At 46.6% G+C, this 15,423-nt stretch overlaps 1 protein-coding gene across 2 annotated transcripts in view; it reads right to left on the reverse strand.

The window, feature by feature from the left end:
• Positions 1 to 15,423, reverse strand: part of ACTC1 (actin alpha cardiac muscle 1) — a 36,551-nt gene that overhangs the window by 2,100 nt on the left and 19,028 nt on the right. For both annotated transcript variants that reach the window (XM_073800711.1, XM_033851420.2), the window contains 4 exons: positions 11,980 to 12,203; positions 2,378 to 2,528; positions 867 to 1,191; positions 25 to 186 (listed from right to left, as the gene is read on the reverse strand). In XM_073800711.1, the coding sequence (XP_073656812.1) occupies positions 25 to 186; positions 867 to 1,191; positions 2,378 to 2,506 (616 nt within the window). In that variant the 5' untranslated portion in view covers positions 2,507 to 2,528; positions 11,980 to 12,203. The remainder of the gene's footprint in view (positions 1 to 24; positions 187 to 866; positions 1,192 to 2,377; positions 2,529 to 11,979; positions 12,204 to 15,423) is intronic.

Below are 15,423 nucleotides of genomic sequence, written 5' to 3' on the forward strand. Positions count from 1 at the left end.
TACGGCAGATACACACACACTCACCGGTGGTGACAAAGGAGTAGCCACGCTCAGTGAGGATCTTCATGAGGTAGTCAGTGAGATCCCGACCAGCTAGATCCAGACGCATGATGGCATGGGGCAAAGCATAGCCCTCATAGATGGGGACGTTGTGGGTTACGCCGTCCCCAGAGTCCAGAACAATGCCTGTCAGAGAAAATCCACAAGAACAAGGTAAATCTCTGAGGACACCACTGCTTTAACCATGTCAAAGCCTACTTCCAATCCTGGCTAAGAGATACTAGCGCTGGGCAAGGATCCAGATAAAATTAGATCCCTTACACACGAAGAATAAAAATGAGCATAATGGATGCCAAATCTGAAGCCAGCAACAGTTTATCCTCTTAAATATTGTAGTAGAAAAATTTCCCCAGGACACTTTCAAATGACCATCCCTCTTACCAGCTATTAGCACCTTATGCAAGCAACCAGGCGTGTTTTTCTTTCCTCTCTTCTAACTTACACGTGTTCTTCTCTTTTTTGACTCAGACCCTGTAGGGATGTGTGCCCAGGGGCTGTGATGGTGTGAACACACACCAATGACTGCTGCATTCCAGGCTGATAGTTTGTGCAAAGGCTCAATGTGTGACATCACATACTTTAGGCAAGGGGAGGATCTAACTCCGTATTCTTTCAGTTCTTAGAAATAAGTGTGCTCTGAGACCAACCTCAGGATATTATTGTTACCCCTCTCCCTTAGCAGAGACACCTTCCCAGGGAGCGTGAGGAAAGGGATCATTCCTTTCTCACTGGGGAGACCGATTCCCAGCAAGGTCGAAGACTTGGGAATGTAATTAATCAGGGACTATCTCACAATCCCAACACACCTGTGGTACGGCCAGAAGCATACAGGGACAGCACCGCCTGGATGGCCACATACATGGCGGGGACATTGAAGGTCTCAAACATGATCTGGGTCATCTTCTCACGGTTGGCCTTGGGGTTCAGTGGGGCCTCAGTGAGCAGAGTGGGGTGCTCCTCAGGGGCCACGCGGAGCTCATTGTAGAAGGTGTGGTGCCAGATCTTCTCCATGTCATCCCAGTTGGTGATGATGCCGTGCTCAATGGGGTACTTGAGAGTCAGGATACCTCGCTTGCTCTGGGCCTCATCACCTACGTAGGAATCCTTCTGACCCATACCCACCATGACTCCCTACAAGAAGAAAGTAATGAGAAAATCAAGCTTCCACCGTGTCAGGAATACAATCAATGCCTTATTCATTTCTACGTAACTGTCCAAGTCAAGTGACATCTTATGAATACGAGAAATAAGAAACAATAGGAATTTACCCCAATTCAGAAATATCATTTAAAGTTAATCTTGTACCTTCTCCCCACTCCACCCCCAAGAGGTATAATTCTATTGTTTAGAATATAACTAGGGATGGGAAGAAATGAAGCTATTTCACGGAAGAAGCAGAGCCTCGCCTCATTTTTAAAATACCATAATGCCTTCATTAAATTATTAAGCTCACCACCTATGTCAACTGGAATATAAATGACTACACTGTGGAATGACTGAATTAATGACACACTGTATTTCTCCCAAGGAAAGAGTTTGACATTCATCAAGTAAACATAAAAAGATGGACTGATATGCTATTACCATCCTGTCTGGGAAATCCAGCCCTCCTAGAGCTGTCCTGGAGTACGCATGGTCCGCCAACACTGAGGAATACCACTCTCCCCCCTGGCAGCGTGTCTGGCCAGGCACCGAGGCAAAGCCAGAGAGCGTGGCATTTCTTTTAACAAACAAGGTGGTATGTCACTGTCACCACGGCACTTTACTGCCTCGGTCATAACCGGCTTCTAAAAATGCAACAGCCAGGAAGCAGATGGATTACATTTTGGGAACCCTATAAACTGGCTGTGAACAAGAGGGAGCAATGTGGCTTGGCTCCTGGTTGGTTCGGATACGTTGTATTATTCTGAGTTTTGAACAGGACTGAAAAGGGAGGCCAAGGAGTAAAGTGAGATGTATAAGAGCTAGAGAAGATACTGAGGACTAAAAATGCAGGTCAGGAGTGGAAAAGAGAAGCTGCCGCCTTTTCACAGGAGGAAGTTGGACCCCTGGCAGAGCTGTGTCCCTGAAGTGGACTGGGGGAGGGGGGGCGGTGCTGCACGTTTCCTGGTTTGCTGGAGGGTGTGAGTATTGCTTGCCTGGGCTGAGGTTGGAAGCGAATCCAGCGTTTCCTATCTGACCTAATGAGTTCATGGAACAGGAGGGGCAGGTGAGACATTTCCTGGATTGCTGGGCTGAAGAGGTGGCGGGAAGGGGTGTGGAGCGGGGCTGGAGACGGCTCCAGGTGAGGGCAGGCTGTGCGGGGCGGGAAGTTTACCTGGTGGCGCGGGCGGCCCACGATGGAAGGGAAGACCGCGCGGGGCGCGTCGTCGCCCGCGAAGCCGGCCTTCACCAGCCCGGAGCCGTTGTCGCACACCAGGGCGGTGGTCTCCTCGTCGTCGCACATCTTGGCGAAGCTTCAGTGGGGTCTACGGATGGACGAGAGCAAGGCGGCCTACGTTCAGTGCCTGCGGAGCTGGCCTCGTCCGCGTCCCCGGAGGAAGGGACAGGGCAGATGGGGGTCCCCGGGCAGGGGAGGGGGGCGGGGGACGCTGTCGTCTCCCTTCCCCTCGGGGCAGACAAAGGAGGGTGGGAAGAAGCTGCATTGCAGGGGAGAGGAACCGCCCAGGCTCCCAGGCCAGGAGGCTCCTCCCCTGCCCCAGTGCAAGAGGGACGGTCACCCCTTAGCAGGTCCTCCCCGGCCCTTTACATTTTCGCCTTCTCACGAACCGGGAAGCCACTTCGGGCCCATCCACACCCCGATCCATGCTCGAGCCCCAGCTAGAGGGAAAAGCACACGGCAGCGGGGACCCCAAAAGCCCTACTGGGGCCCAAGGCTACCCCTCCACGCGCCCCTCTCCAGTGAAGACCGAGACCCAGGACAAAAGAAGTTCGAACCAAATGAAAAGTTTGGTCTTAAGGAGAAAAAAAGTGATGGAGCGGTGGGGGCGCGGGGCACCGGCTCCAGGCGCGGGGCGGGCGGCGCTGACTCACCGTCCGCGGGGCGGGCTCGGCTCGGCTGCTCGGGCGGTGTGGCAGGCGCTGGTGCCCCGCGCGGGGCGCGCGGCTTTATAGCGCGCTGATGGACGGGGTCAGTTGGAGCCGCCGGGGGCAGGGGTGGGGGGCCCGGTCGGCCACCTTGCCTTATTTGGTCGCCTTCGCACCACTGAGGAGCGCCGAGGCCATTCATGGAGCCAAGGGCAGGGGAGAGGATCAGCCCGGGGGCCCCCCAGACCATGTAAGGAAGGGGAGGGGGCAACCAGGGGGATGGCCAAATAGGGAGCTAGGGAGGGGCAGGCGGTGAAGGGTAGGGGGCAGGGGAAGACCGGGTGACGCCAGCCCGCCCCCTCCCCCTTCTTGGGTGGAGGTGCCCCCTGGGTGTGCTGTGGCTGGCTTCGCCACAGCCCCGCCAGCCTAAGAGACAACAAGCCACACGCAAGGGGGAAGGCTTGGCACCCCGCCCTCCGCTGAGGGGTCCTGACAGCTGGGCCAGGGCAGCAGGGGAGTGACGGCAGCTTCTCATCTTCCCGGACGGAAAGCTGGGGGAGCAGAGCCCTGGCAGTCCTCATGGGCCCAAAGGGCACCACAGCAGCACATTTGGGTGGCCAGAAAACGGGTGCCTGGGACAGGGCACCCTCCTGGCTTAGTCCCCACCAACCTGCATGACAACTCGGAGAGCTGGGGCTGTGCAGAAAGCTGAGATTAACCAAGGCCACCTTGGTCCCCAATTTACGCATGGCTCAGGGGCTGGTCAGGGAAAGAGGCTGGAAACAGCTGCTGTGAGAGCCCGCCCAGTCTTGTTGGAGGAGAGGGCAGGTTTACCCCAGCTGGGACATCAGGGGGCTCTCCTCCATGATTCCAGGGTTTTTCTCAAACTCAGACTCCTGCCTTTAGGCCAGGAAAGACTCCCCTGCTGCCAAAGGGAATGAAGGAACAAATGCCAAGGGTTGCTTGTCCACCTGCTGGTGGAGAGATGAACATTCATCTTAATAACGCAAAAGCGTTTATTCCAGACAAAGACAAGACTGAAAGAGAAATGTTCTTGTCAAGAAGATAACAGCAACTTCAACCGACTGAACATATCGCCGGGATGCACAGTATGGTCATAACCAGGAGTGAATTAGAAAAGCAGTCCCAGGCCCCACCCCGGAACTATTGAATCAGAATCTGCATTTTAGCAAGATGCTCAGTTGAGTCATATGTATGCTGAAGTGTGAGAAGCACTGGTATAAATGACATCAGCTTCTTTGTGGAGGATCTTGAGACTTTGGAGTAAGGGATTACTTGAATCAAGGAGAAGAGAAAGAAACAGAGAGACATAAGGACACAGATCACTGGTTTGCCCTGGGTTGCCCTGTATTCTCAGTTCTTCACTGGCACTTTGATTTTTAATGCTTGTGTTTTTCCTCCCCTTCACACCAGTTAAAAATAGAAACTGGGCCCAGGCATCCATCTCTGGAGTGGTCTTGGATTGATATGCTAAGGAGGCCTGCTGATTAGATACTTGTCCAGACTGGGGAATGCTGGGCCCTCCCCGCTGAGCTCCCCAACCATGTTTGGGTTGGTCTGGAGAAGAAAGTATGAGGGCGGCTGGGTGATGGAGCCAGGTGAGGGTCACGCCAGCTGGAATCACCCTCTGCCACACGGTAGGCCTTTTTCAGCGAAAATGCCTGTTGACAGGATGCAAAGAGCAGAGCTGTTTTGGCTCAGGCAGATGCAGAAGAACCAAAAAGAAGGAGAAATGGGACGGGTGTTACAGCCCAACATCCCTAGGTTTGAATCCCGCCTCTGTCACTTACTACCTATTTTGCTCTTGGGCAAGTCACTTCACTTTCATAAGCCTCAATTTTCCCCTCTGAAAAAGGACACAGTAACTCCTTTCAGGCAGAGATGATTAGTTATTGTAATAATTAGAGACAAGTGATATAAGCCACATAGAAGATACAAAGCAAATTGTAACTATTACAATTCAGTAATAATGATACTTTTGGGGGCAGCTATAGCTCTCACTTTTGAAGATTTGGGTCAATGTCATTCACTTATTGATTCAGCAAATATTTACGGCACAAGAACTGTGCTAGTCGCTGGAAGACAGAAATAAAACAGAGCAGGACTCGTACTGCAGAGCAGCTACAGACAAGTCAGGGACAGTTACGGTACACACTAGGAAGAACGAGGGAATCACTGAGATAGTCACAAAAAGAGGGATTCAAAAGAGGGTTCAGAGAAAGCCTTCCTGAGGAAGTATTTCATTATTTTTAAAGCAGAGTAGGACTGAAGTGCATTAACACTTGTGTGAAAGAAAGAGTTTCTCCTTGGGAGTGACTGGTGGCACATTCCCACATTCACTGCCGTATGTGTAAAGAGAACTCCTGGAAAGTCTAGCAGATCACTGAACACCACGGTTATTCCCTGAATCCTTTGTAAATACTTGCAGGGCGCAGGAGGCCAATTCCAGTCCACCCACCTAGGAATCAGTCTGCCCGGGAGCAGGGGTGGGTAGGTCAGTGGAATACTGAGACCAGTTTCATGAAATAATCTTCACCCTTAAAATGTTTAAAAACAATTTCACTTTTTCCCACTTAGAACAAAACATAGTTTCTTATGCACTATATTTATGGTAAGAACACTTTTTTCCCCTTAAAGATCTATGATGGTTCGATATTTGTTCATTGCAATACTGCTCAATTTCCACGTTTTAAAACTCTAAACGCTGTTTTTATATATTGACTTAAATTATAAGTCAATGGAAAATAAGATTCAATGACTGATTTTCATTTGACACAATTTTTTCAGGGATCCATTTAATTTGAAAATTGAGATTGGCTTCTGTCGTGTCTACGTAAGTATATAAAAATGACTTAAACTTTGGTGCAGTCTAGACATTTCTCTTTTTTTTTAATTTTGGTAAAATATACAAAACATAAAATGTCCCACCTTAACCAACTAAAATTGTACAGTTCAGTAGCGTTAAGCACATTCACATTGCTGTGTAGCCAACCTCCCAGTTACATTTTTTGATATGAATTGTGACTAACTTGATTTAAAAACCCGAGAATGGCTGTGCCCTGCCATTGAGAAAGACTGGTTTGTATCCTATGAGGTAGGGAACCGTTGCGCCTGCTTTGCTCAAGGTCACACGGCTGAGCAAACGGAAGAGTAAGGCTTCAAATCCAGGCACCAGACGACACCCTGTTCCTATCCACCACCCCAAATGCCTTCCAGTCCACTCGGGCTGCTGTTTCCCCAAGTAGAATGCTAGAACCACTTGCAGCCAAGTTACCTCTAACAGCAATTCAGATTCCCAGGTTTCACCCTGGAAGAGTGCATGTGCATTTTAAGTAAGTCATCGCCCCTCTTCCCCAGGTAATTCACAGAGGGAGAGACGTGGCGACACTGCCTGGCTGTTCTTCCCCAGGCCCGCGGAATTTCGCTGAAGGCTTCCCAAGCTGCCAGTGCTGGCCCGAGTCCAGCTTGGCTGACCTTGAGCATCCCAGCCGGACGGCGAAAGCCAAAGCCGGGGCGTGTCCCCAAGGCTCTCGAGGGCCGGCGAGGCCCTTCTGGGCAGGGACAGGCCATGAGGGAGACGTGCAGGGCTGGCTGAAGGAACAGAAGGTGGGACAGTTCCTGCTGCCCTTGCCTCGAGGGAAGCCTGTTTCATCCACCATCTGCTGGGATCTAGAAGGGAGAGGCAGGCCTCCTCCTGGCACTGGGGGATTAGCAGTCACTCTTCTCAGCTGTTCTTCCATTCGGAGGTGTCCAGTATTTACAGAGAAGCCAGAAACATACCGAACCTTAATTCCTCCCCAGGAGCCCTCCTGGCTTCTCTTGCAGCCCCTCCTGCATTCCACGGGCTAGGAAGGAGGGGGTGGGCTGTTTCCAGCCCAGACCAGGGGTCGGGCAGCCAGCCTTCCTAACCATGTCTATTTTCTTTTCCTATACATTTGTTCACTCCCACTGTCCTCTGGCAGGAGCTGGGTTTCAGCTTTCATTAAAAGAAGAAAGTGACGTGGCTGTGAGGGATGCGGGCCCACACACATCCTGGAGCTCAGAATTCAACACCGAGGCATGCCTAATCTCCACCACATGCTGCCCCGCGCTTTACGTGCAACCGCCGAGGAGATTAACCCAGGCGGAGGGTATTTCAACTCCAGATGAATTCTGTTCTAGGCAGGGTCTGGCAGTCCCTGCCTTCTGACATGATAGGACCAACTGTGATGAACCATTTAATGAGATTTAGAAAAAGAGGGCAAGACGGGGAGGATGAGGGAAGGGGAGCAGAATGTAGACGGGAGATCCTGCTGGATCTCGGAGTCACCTGGGACTAATGAGCGAAAAGCCAAATCTTCACTCTCTTCCATCCTGGGAAATCCCAAAGGACTTCTCATCTTTTTAACTCCTTAAAAGGAGTCTGAATCTTCCTAGAACGAAGAGCTGAAGCTGGCAGGTTTCTGCTGGGAAGGTTCTCCACTTAGCTCAGATTTGGCTTCCTCCCCATACTGGCTGTAACTATGGAGTTTCGGCTTTTCAAGCGTTACCTGGAGCAAGCCTGTCTTCCCTAGAGAGCCCACATGTGGCATCACCCAACTTGAACGCGGCTGCATTTTGAGATCACACAAGTGCGTGGGAGGTGAGAGCTGTGAGCTCAGAGATGCTCTTGCCCACCAAGTTCACTCCGCTGCATGCGTGGAGCCCATCTCTTCGCCATCAGAAGTAGGCACACATCTGACACGCAACAGTGTGTAGCAATAATACTAATTGCTTACCTTTATTAAGTACAGACTGGGTCCATACACTATCCTGAGACTTCATATGTGTACATGGTCAGATTCTAGATGAAGCTGGACTGACTGCCAGCTGCAGAATCCATTTTTACAGACCTGCTCTTGAATATGATGTCACCAGCCTACATGGGGGGGGGGTGCGTTGTGTAAGAAATAGGTCACCACCTCTATTGCAAAGATGTTGTCACGGGTGTTCATCACAGGATACTGTCTTCTTTACGAGCCTCTTAGAAGAATTTCCTGTCTGGCTCTAGTTCCAAGAACAAAGGGCTTCTACCAAGTAAATGGTTTGTTTTGATCCCGTAGATCCTGAATCTAGTGACCAACCAGATTTTCCTTTTGGCAGTGGCCAAGAAAAATCTTAGAAAACTACACTTGTGGCCCAATTGTTAACATGATTACAAATCATTATCGTCTATCTTGCACACCCACATCTATTTTTCATTTTCCTTTTTCTTCCACTATTAAATTTTATTTGTCCATCTATCTTTGTAAGCTGTCATACATCTTTTGTGAGAGAAAACAAAGGATGGATGGATAGATAGACAGATAAAAATGAACTCATGGGGACCATGGAGGGAATAATTGAAATTGGAGTGATCACTGTACAAGTATCCAAGAGTCCAAGATGCCTTGCGTATGTCTGCCGGTTTCTTCCATCCCCATGCAAGCATAGATTGCTTCATGAAAACACGCTTTGTCTATATAAGGTACTGTATAAGGGATTGTATCATTTTAATTTTCGTCTTAACGTCATGGTATGTATAACTGGGGATCTAAAATAACCTCTCCCTCACTATGAAAATTGTAAGTGCTTGTTGTGGTGAACTAGGAAACACTGAACAGAGAAGGACAAAGAAAATGACATGCCTGGTTGAGGCTTTAAAGCCCTCTATTTTAACCTCCCTAAAATAAAATTAAATGTGACATAAAATTCATGAGGCCTTGCCTTCCATATCTACTTACAGTCGCTGGGCTGAGAAAAGACAAATAGCCTCCTATTCTGGTCATTTGCAAGAATGTCCACTTGCTCTTTAAAGAGAGACATGCAATGCAAGGAATTTGCATTAACAGCATTTTCTGGTTTTACTGTTATAATCTAACTTATCTCTAGTCAACAGCTGGAACCAAAGAATGCCAAACTGGGAGCAGGCTCTGCCCTTAGGATTATAGCATCCACATTTCACTTATATGTTTTAGAGGGTGGGTTTTAGTTGCCAACTCAGCTGTTGAACTGTTTCCAAATTACAGTCTAAAAAGAGGAATCTATCATGAACATAAAATGAAACCACATATATTACTGTAGGCTTTGTCTTTCTGTGGAGAGTCTGAAAGCAGTTGCTTTAGGGAATATTTACAGCTATTTTATGATGAGTATTTCCAAACTCCTCTTGGTTAGGTCTACAAATAACCAATTCCTCTTACATTTACAGATTCTAACTTAATTTCGTAAATGAAAAAATAATAAAAATAAGGCTTTCTCTAAAGCCAATCACCCGTGTTAACCAGAGGCAGGAAACCGAGATTGTTCCTCCAAAATAAAAACAGCTGAAAAGGTGTCTCGAGCAGTTACTCGATTGAGAATACTGGCACTCACACAAATAAGTAGGTCTCCATGTGTGTGTCATTTCAGAGAGACGAGCCAGCCTTTGAGAACTGAGAAAAGAATCTGCCGTTGACCCCTGGTGTGGCTTTGACAAGTGAGCAGAACAATCACGAGCATGACCCAAAGGATGTAACCAGATAAAGCATCATATCACCCAAGACACACCTGCAAGGACTGGGTAGTCCTCAGCTGAGAACATTCTTTATGGGTGAACAGGAAGGGTGTCCTCTGTTCAGTTAACCCTTTTGCAAACTCTATTTAAATATGCTATTTTCCAGGGAGGGGTTCCAGTTGCTGTATAATATTGTAGCTCAATATTTATAACTGTCACAAAAGATTCATGCTAGGCTCATCTCTCCACCAGTGGGTAGAGCCGTCTTCACTCCGTATCCTCTGTCCAGAGCCCTACTCCTGCGGGTGCAGAAAGGGAGCCCTTAGACTGGCACAATCAGTCCCTTCTGTGTCCACTCAAGGATCACATCACTAAACCGCCGGCCCAAAGTGGTGGGAGAGATGAGGAGAGCAGGTAGGGAGATGGTGATGGGGGTGCAGACCTATATCCCCTCCACCCTTCCCATGAGTTTCTATCCGAATAGAAAACGGAAGATGATAAATCGGAAACACATCGTAGATACCGGTACAAGGGCTGAGGCTTTGCTTCCACACCGGGCAATGGAAAACTTTAGGTATACTGTGCTCATTTTGTCCAACTCAGGGGTGTGGGCCCCAAAATGGTAATGGAAGTGGCAAAAGCGATCCCAAGAGGCAGAAACCCTTGTTTATTAGAACAGCTCCAGTGTTCTAGAAGGGCCCATGCTTCGGGCCTAAAGAGCAAACCCTAAAATATTGTTCCATAGTTTATATCTTTGTGTAGTCAGAGTTTTCTTTGATCTACCTGGAAACTAACCTTTATTCTGACTAAACGTGAAAGCTTAAATGTTAAGCTTGCCTACTTTCTCACGTGGAACACGTTTACGTGAAACTGAGAGAATCTGTCATGAGTAAGAGTTTTATTCCTTCTGTTTCCTCTACTTCATAGGGAGATCACTGTGGAGAGACCAAGCACACCTTCCCCAAGCATCTACTTCAGTTGCAATCATGGAGACAGAGTTTTTAAAAAGTTGGTGCTATATACAAACCAGAAATAGACCCACAGACATAGAAAACAAATATGGTTACCAAAGGGGAAAGGGTGGCAGGGAGAGATAAATTAGGAGTTTGGAATTAACATATACACACTACTATATGTAAAATAGAAAAACAAGGACCTACTGTGTAGCACAGGGAACTATACTCAATATTTTGTAATAACCTGTAATAACCTATAAGGGAAAAGAATCTGAAAAAGAATGTGTATATAACTGAATCACTTTGCTGTACACCTGAAACTAACACAACATTGGAAATCAACTATACTTCAATAAAAAAAATAAAATTTAATCAAAAAAAAGTTGGTCTTGGGCAGTGGTTAAGACTGAACAAATGCTCTTTGTTTCCTCAGATATTTGTGGGAGTAGAAGGTCTAGTTAACATTTCATAATGTCACCACCCTGAGACTGTGATGTGTCCCAATATACCTTTTACCAGAAGAAGTGTCTTGCTAGGAAAATATAGTACTGTTTTCAGAGCTTGTGTCATTTCCAATAAAGTATCTTTTACCCTTCCAGTCTCTCTGAACACTATTTTTTTTTTCTGAACACTATTTAAATTCTCAGCATCGATCAAGAAGATATTCAGTTCTCAGTGACTGATTCTGAACAAAGGACTTCAAATAATTTTGGGAGATACAGGCTTGCTTTCACCTAATGTGGAAACTCCAAAGTGTTCTTAGTCTTTCATTTTACACATCACTTACCAAAATATTTTAAAGGAATAAGCTCTCTGATTTGAAAAAACATTATTTCTAACTAAACAGAATCAAAATAGTGATGCTTATTTTGCAAATGTAGATACGAACAAGAGGAAGAATCCAATTTTGTGGCTAAATGGGGTTCCCTTGAAATCCAGATGTGGTTTATTCAATCAATGCTTTTGTCTTGCTTAGCCAGTGGATATTTCTACATAATAAGCTCCACGTACTTGAAGAAAGACATTGCATCTCTGAGTGCTGTTTAGGATCTTTATCTTCAGTGGTGCTATTTTTAAAACTGTCCTCATATTTGGTCAATTATCTAACTCTGCTCCAAGTTTTCCATGTGCAATAAAATCTCTTTTAGCCAAATTGGTTCGCTGGTAGGTTTCTTGTTAAGTGGAAAACAACCATTGTTTGGAGAATTAAACTCATCTCAGTACACCCACACAAAACGACAGAGAGAATTTAATTTTCTTTGATGCTTCAGGAGTTATTTACAGAATAGTCTCATTTTGAAAGTGAACTCTTGTCACTTACTATGGCATAATATTTATGACACATGTAGAGTACTGAGTGAAACTAAAATGATAACATCATGAAAAGTTGCTTCTGTGAATTAATTATTGGTATCAACATACCTGTTATCTACTTATTCCTCTTAAAAATCAAGTATTGGGCTTCCCTGGTGGTGCAGTGGTTGAGAGTCCGCCTGCCGATGCAGGGGACACGGGTTCGTGCCCCGGTCCGGGAAGATCCCACATGCCGCGGAGCGGCTGGGCCCGTGAGCCATGGCCGCTGAGCCTGTGCGTCCAGAGACTGTGCTCCGCAACGGGAGAGGCCACAACCGTGAGAGGCCCGCGTACTGCAAAAAAAAAAAAAAAAAAAATCAAGTATAGATCAGACTTCTGGTTCTAGCCAAGATGGAGCCTCCCAGGTCCTCCCTCTTATAACTGTGGACATAACACAACAAGCAAACAGAGGAACACTCCAAGGAGGAAAGAAGAAGGTGGACTGCTAGGGACTTTGGGACGGTGATGAGGGATGAGTTTTTTAGGTTTCTTTACTGCCTTCCATAAATCCCAGACAGGAACTCTAGTGGCCTCCATCCTGGAACTGCCAACAGACACAGATAAAGTAAGCTCTAAGAAAAGTCTGTTCCTCCAGTCAAGGAACCAACAAAAGAGAAGCCTCACGTGGAAAGCCTTTGTGGCAATACCCGTCCTACCCTAGCCAGACCCTAAGGGGAAATTTCATCTTGCTCACCCTTCATTTCACTGGGAGCTGATCTCCCTCCCCACCCCACCCATGCAGAGTCAGGCGGTGGTACTCCAATTCTCTTGCCCGGTGGTGTTAGTAGGACTGATCTGGGAGCTGCTCTAACATTTCCTGCCTGTTGGAAGCAGGCAATGCTCCTATTCTCCCACCAGGGTGGTGTCAGCAGGGTGGCATAAGAGATCCTTGTGATGGAAATGTTCTGTAGTTTGGTGGCCATATCAATCTATGTGTGTGATAAAATTACATAGCACTAAATACATGCACAGACACACACATGAGTGCATGTAAAACTAAAACTGGTGATCTCTGAATGTCGTTGATGGATTGTATCAGTGCCAATTTCCTAGCTGTGATATGCTTCCATAGTTAGTTCCATTGGGGAAACTAGATGAAGCGTATGCGGGCTCTCTCAATTGTTTTTTTATAATTGCATGCAAATCTACAATTATCTCAAAATATAAAAGTATTGAAAATAAAATATAAGGTACACCCACCAAAATTCAGTTTTCCATTCAGTCTGATTCTGAATGAATTAGTTCCTATGTTCATGTTACCATAGTTATGAAATTTAAATACTAGCCTCACTAAATATATCTCATTCCCTATATTTATAGCAAGAATACTGGCTGGCCCAATTTATAGATATGGCAGGTGCAGTTAGGCGCCATTTAGGCTGAAGCGGTTCCAACATCCATGGGCAGGTCTGATGAATAAGATGCTGGTGACAGCAGGCAAACCGCAGTGTGATGGAGGAGCTCCAGAAAGAGGGTTTATCCCTACTTAAGGTGGAACCTGGCACAACGAGCAGGCTCAGCAATAGGACCTGAAGATTGGAGAGGAGAGATGCCCCTGATTAACAGCATGGTAGCTCTTTAAAACATTCCAGCTGGGCTTCCCTGGTGGCGCAGTGGTTGAGAGCCCGCCTGCTGATGCAGGGGACGCGGGTTCGTGCCCCGGTCCGGGAGGATCCCACATGCCGCGGAGCGGCTGGGCCCGTGAGCCATGGCCACTGAGCCTGCTCGTCCAGAGCCTGTGCTCCGCAACGGGAGAGGCCACAGCGGTGAGAGGCCCGCGTACCGCAAAAAAAAAAAAAAAAAAAAAAAAAAAAAAAAAATCATCCCAGCTGAGCTACTCCAGGAGCAGGTGAACACCTTGAACTGAAAGGCCTATTTTGCAAACAAAGAGAGCCATCCCACAATAAAAGAGCAGAACTTAGAGGATGGGAAGCCAGTTTCCTGCTCTGGTCCAGATCCACCACTGAGCAGTGAATGGTGTTTAGCCTGAGATGCAGCACCGGGACAAGGCATCTATGAGGCTGGGATGTTGGCAGCTGGGAGCAAGTGGCACAGGCTGTGCAAATGATGGCCAGGGTAGACCAGGCATGGCAGTAGCCAGAGAGCATAGTCCACACTTTACCCTGAGCATCTACGAGATATCCCCAGGGACCGTTGGGAACCTAAAAAAGGCGGGAGTGTGTAAGGGATAAAGGAACTATCAGTTTTGTGGATAGGGGCTATCTAGCAGACAAAAATCTAGCCAGTTGTTCTCAATCTTGTCCACACATAGAATCACCTGGGAAGCTGATAGCTGGGTCTTGCCTCCATAGATTTTGATTTAATTGGTCTGGTTGCACCTGGCATCTGGGGTTTTTTTTTTTTTTTCTTTCTTTTTTTTTTTTGAAGCTCCTCAGGTAATGCTAATGACTAGCCAAAGATGAGAACCACTGATCTACTTGTGTGCTTCTCAAACTTACAGCAGAATCACCCAGAGAGCTTGGTAAACCTCAGATTGCTGGGTCCCATCCCTAGAGTTTCTGATTCAGTAAGCCTGAGGTGGGGCATGAGTATTTGCATTTCTAAAATGCTCCTGCATGATATCGATGCCGAAGAAACACTCCGAGTGGCACTGAGCTAGGGAAAATGTTTCTTGAGATAACATTTATACCCACCAGGTGGTGTGGGTGTCGGGGACATTGGACAGTGGGAAGAAGTTTAGAGTACGAGCCAACGAATAGGCTCATAAAGACCTGAGCCTCACCACTGCCTCTGCCACTCCGTAACTACTTCAGCTTAAATAGTTTACTCAAATTTTCTAGACTTAAATTTCCCCACTAGGAAAGCAAGAAAAATTATGCCATCTACTCACAAGGTTGTTGTAATAATTAGTATTTTAAAAGTGCTTTTATCAATGATAAACGCATTGCATACATTTCAACAATTTAATCCCCAACCAGGGTTCAGAGAAGTTAGGTTACTTGTCCAAAGGCACACAGCTGTTTAGGACAGGATTAGAATTTGAACATTAGGCAATCTGATTCCCAAACTCATACACTTAAGTATTACACTACACTAGTGCAATGAATACTATTTTGGACAGTAATCACATTAAAAATTAAATGTACATGGAATTCCAAAAACTTCAGATCAGTTTCTTGTTTTCATGAAACAAATATAACACAGTTGAGTAACAATAAACCTTGGGAATTACTAGGGTTAAATCTACAAACTAGTGTTTCTCAAAGTATATCTTCAGATTACCTGCAAAGGAATCATCTGGAAATTTCCTACTTCAAATCTATGGAATCACAATCTCCTGGGGGCAGAGGTCTGAGTTCCATGCTTCAAATTGAACATATTTTGTATTCTCCTATGTCTTAGACTGTTCTAGTGTTCCTCTCAATGCTACTTCTTATGAATTTATAATATATTAGTTGGAGCAGCTCAAGTAGAATGGTCTATAGTTTGAGAAATAATATGTCTTTCCTTTAGGCTTTCATAAGTGTGCAAAGAAAATAATGCATGAAATAT

Source organism: Tursiops truncatus, chromosome 2 (assembly GCF_011762595.2).
Source record: "Tursiops truncatus isolate mTurTru1 chromosome 2, mTurTru1.mat.Y, whole genome shotgun sequence".
Classification (NCBI taxonomy): domain Eukaryota; kingdom Metazoa; phylum Chordata; class Mammalia; order Artiodactyla; family Delphinidae; genus Tursiops; species Tursiops truncatus.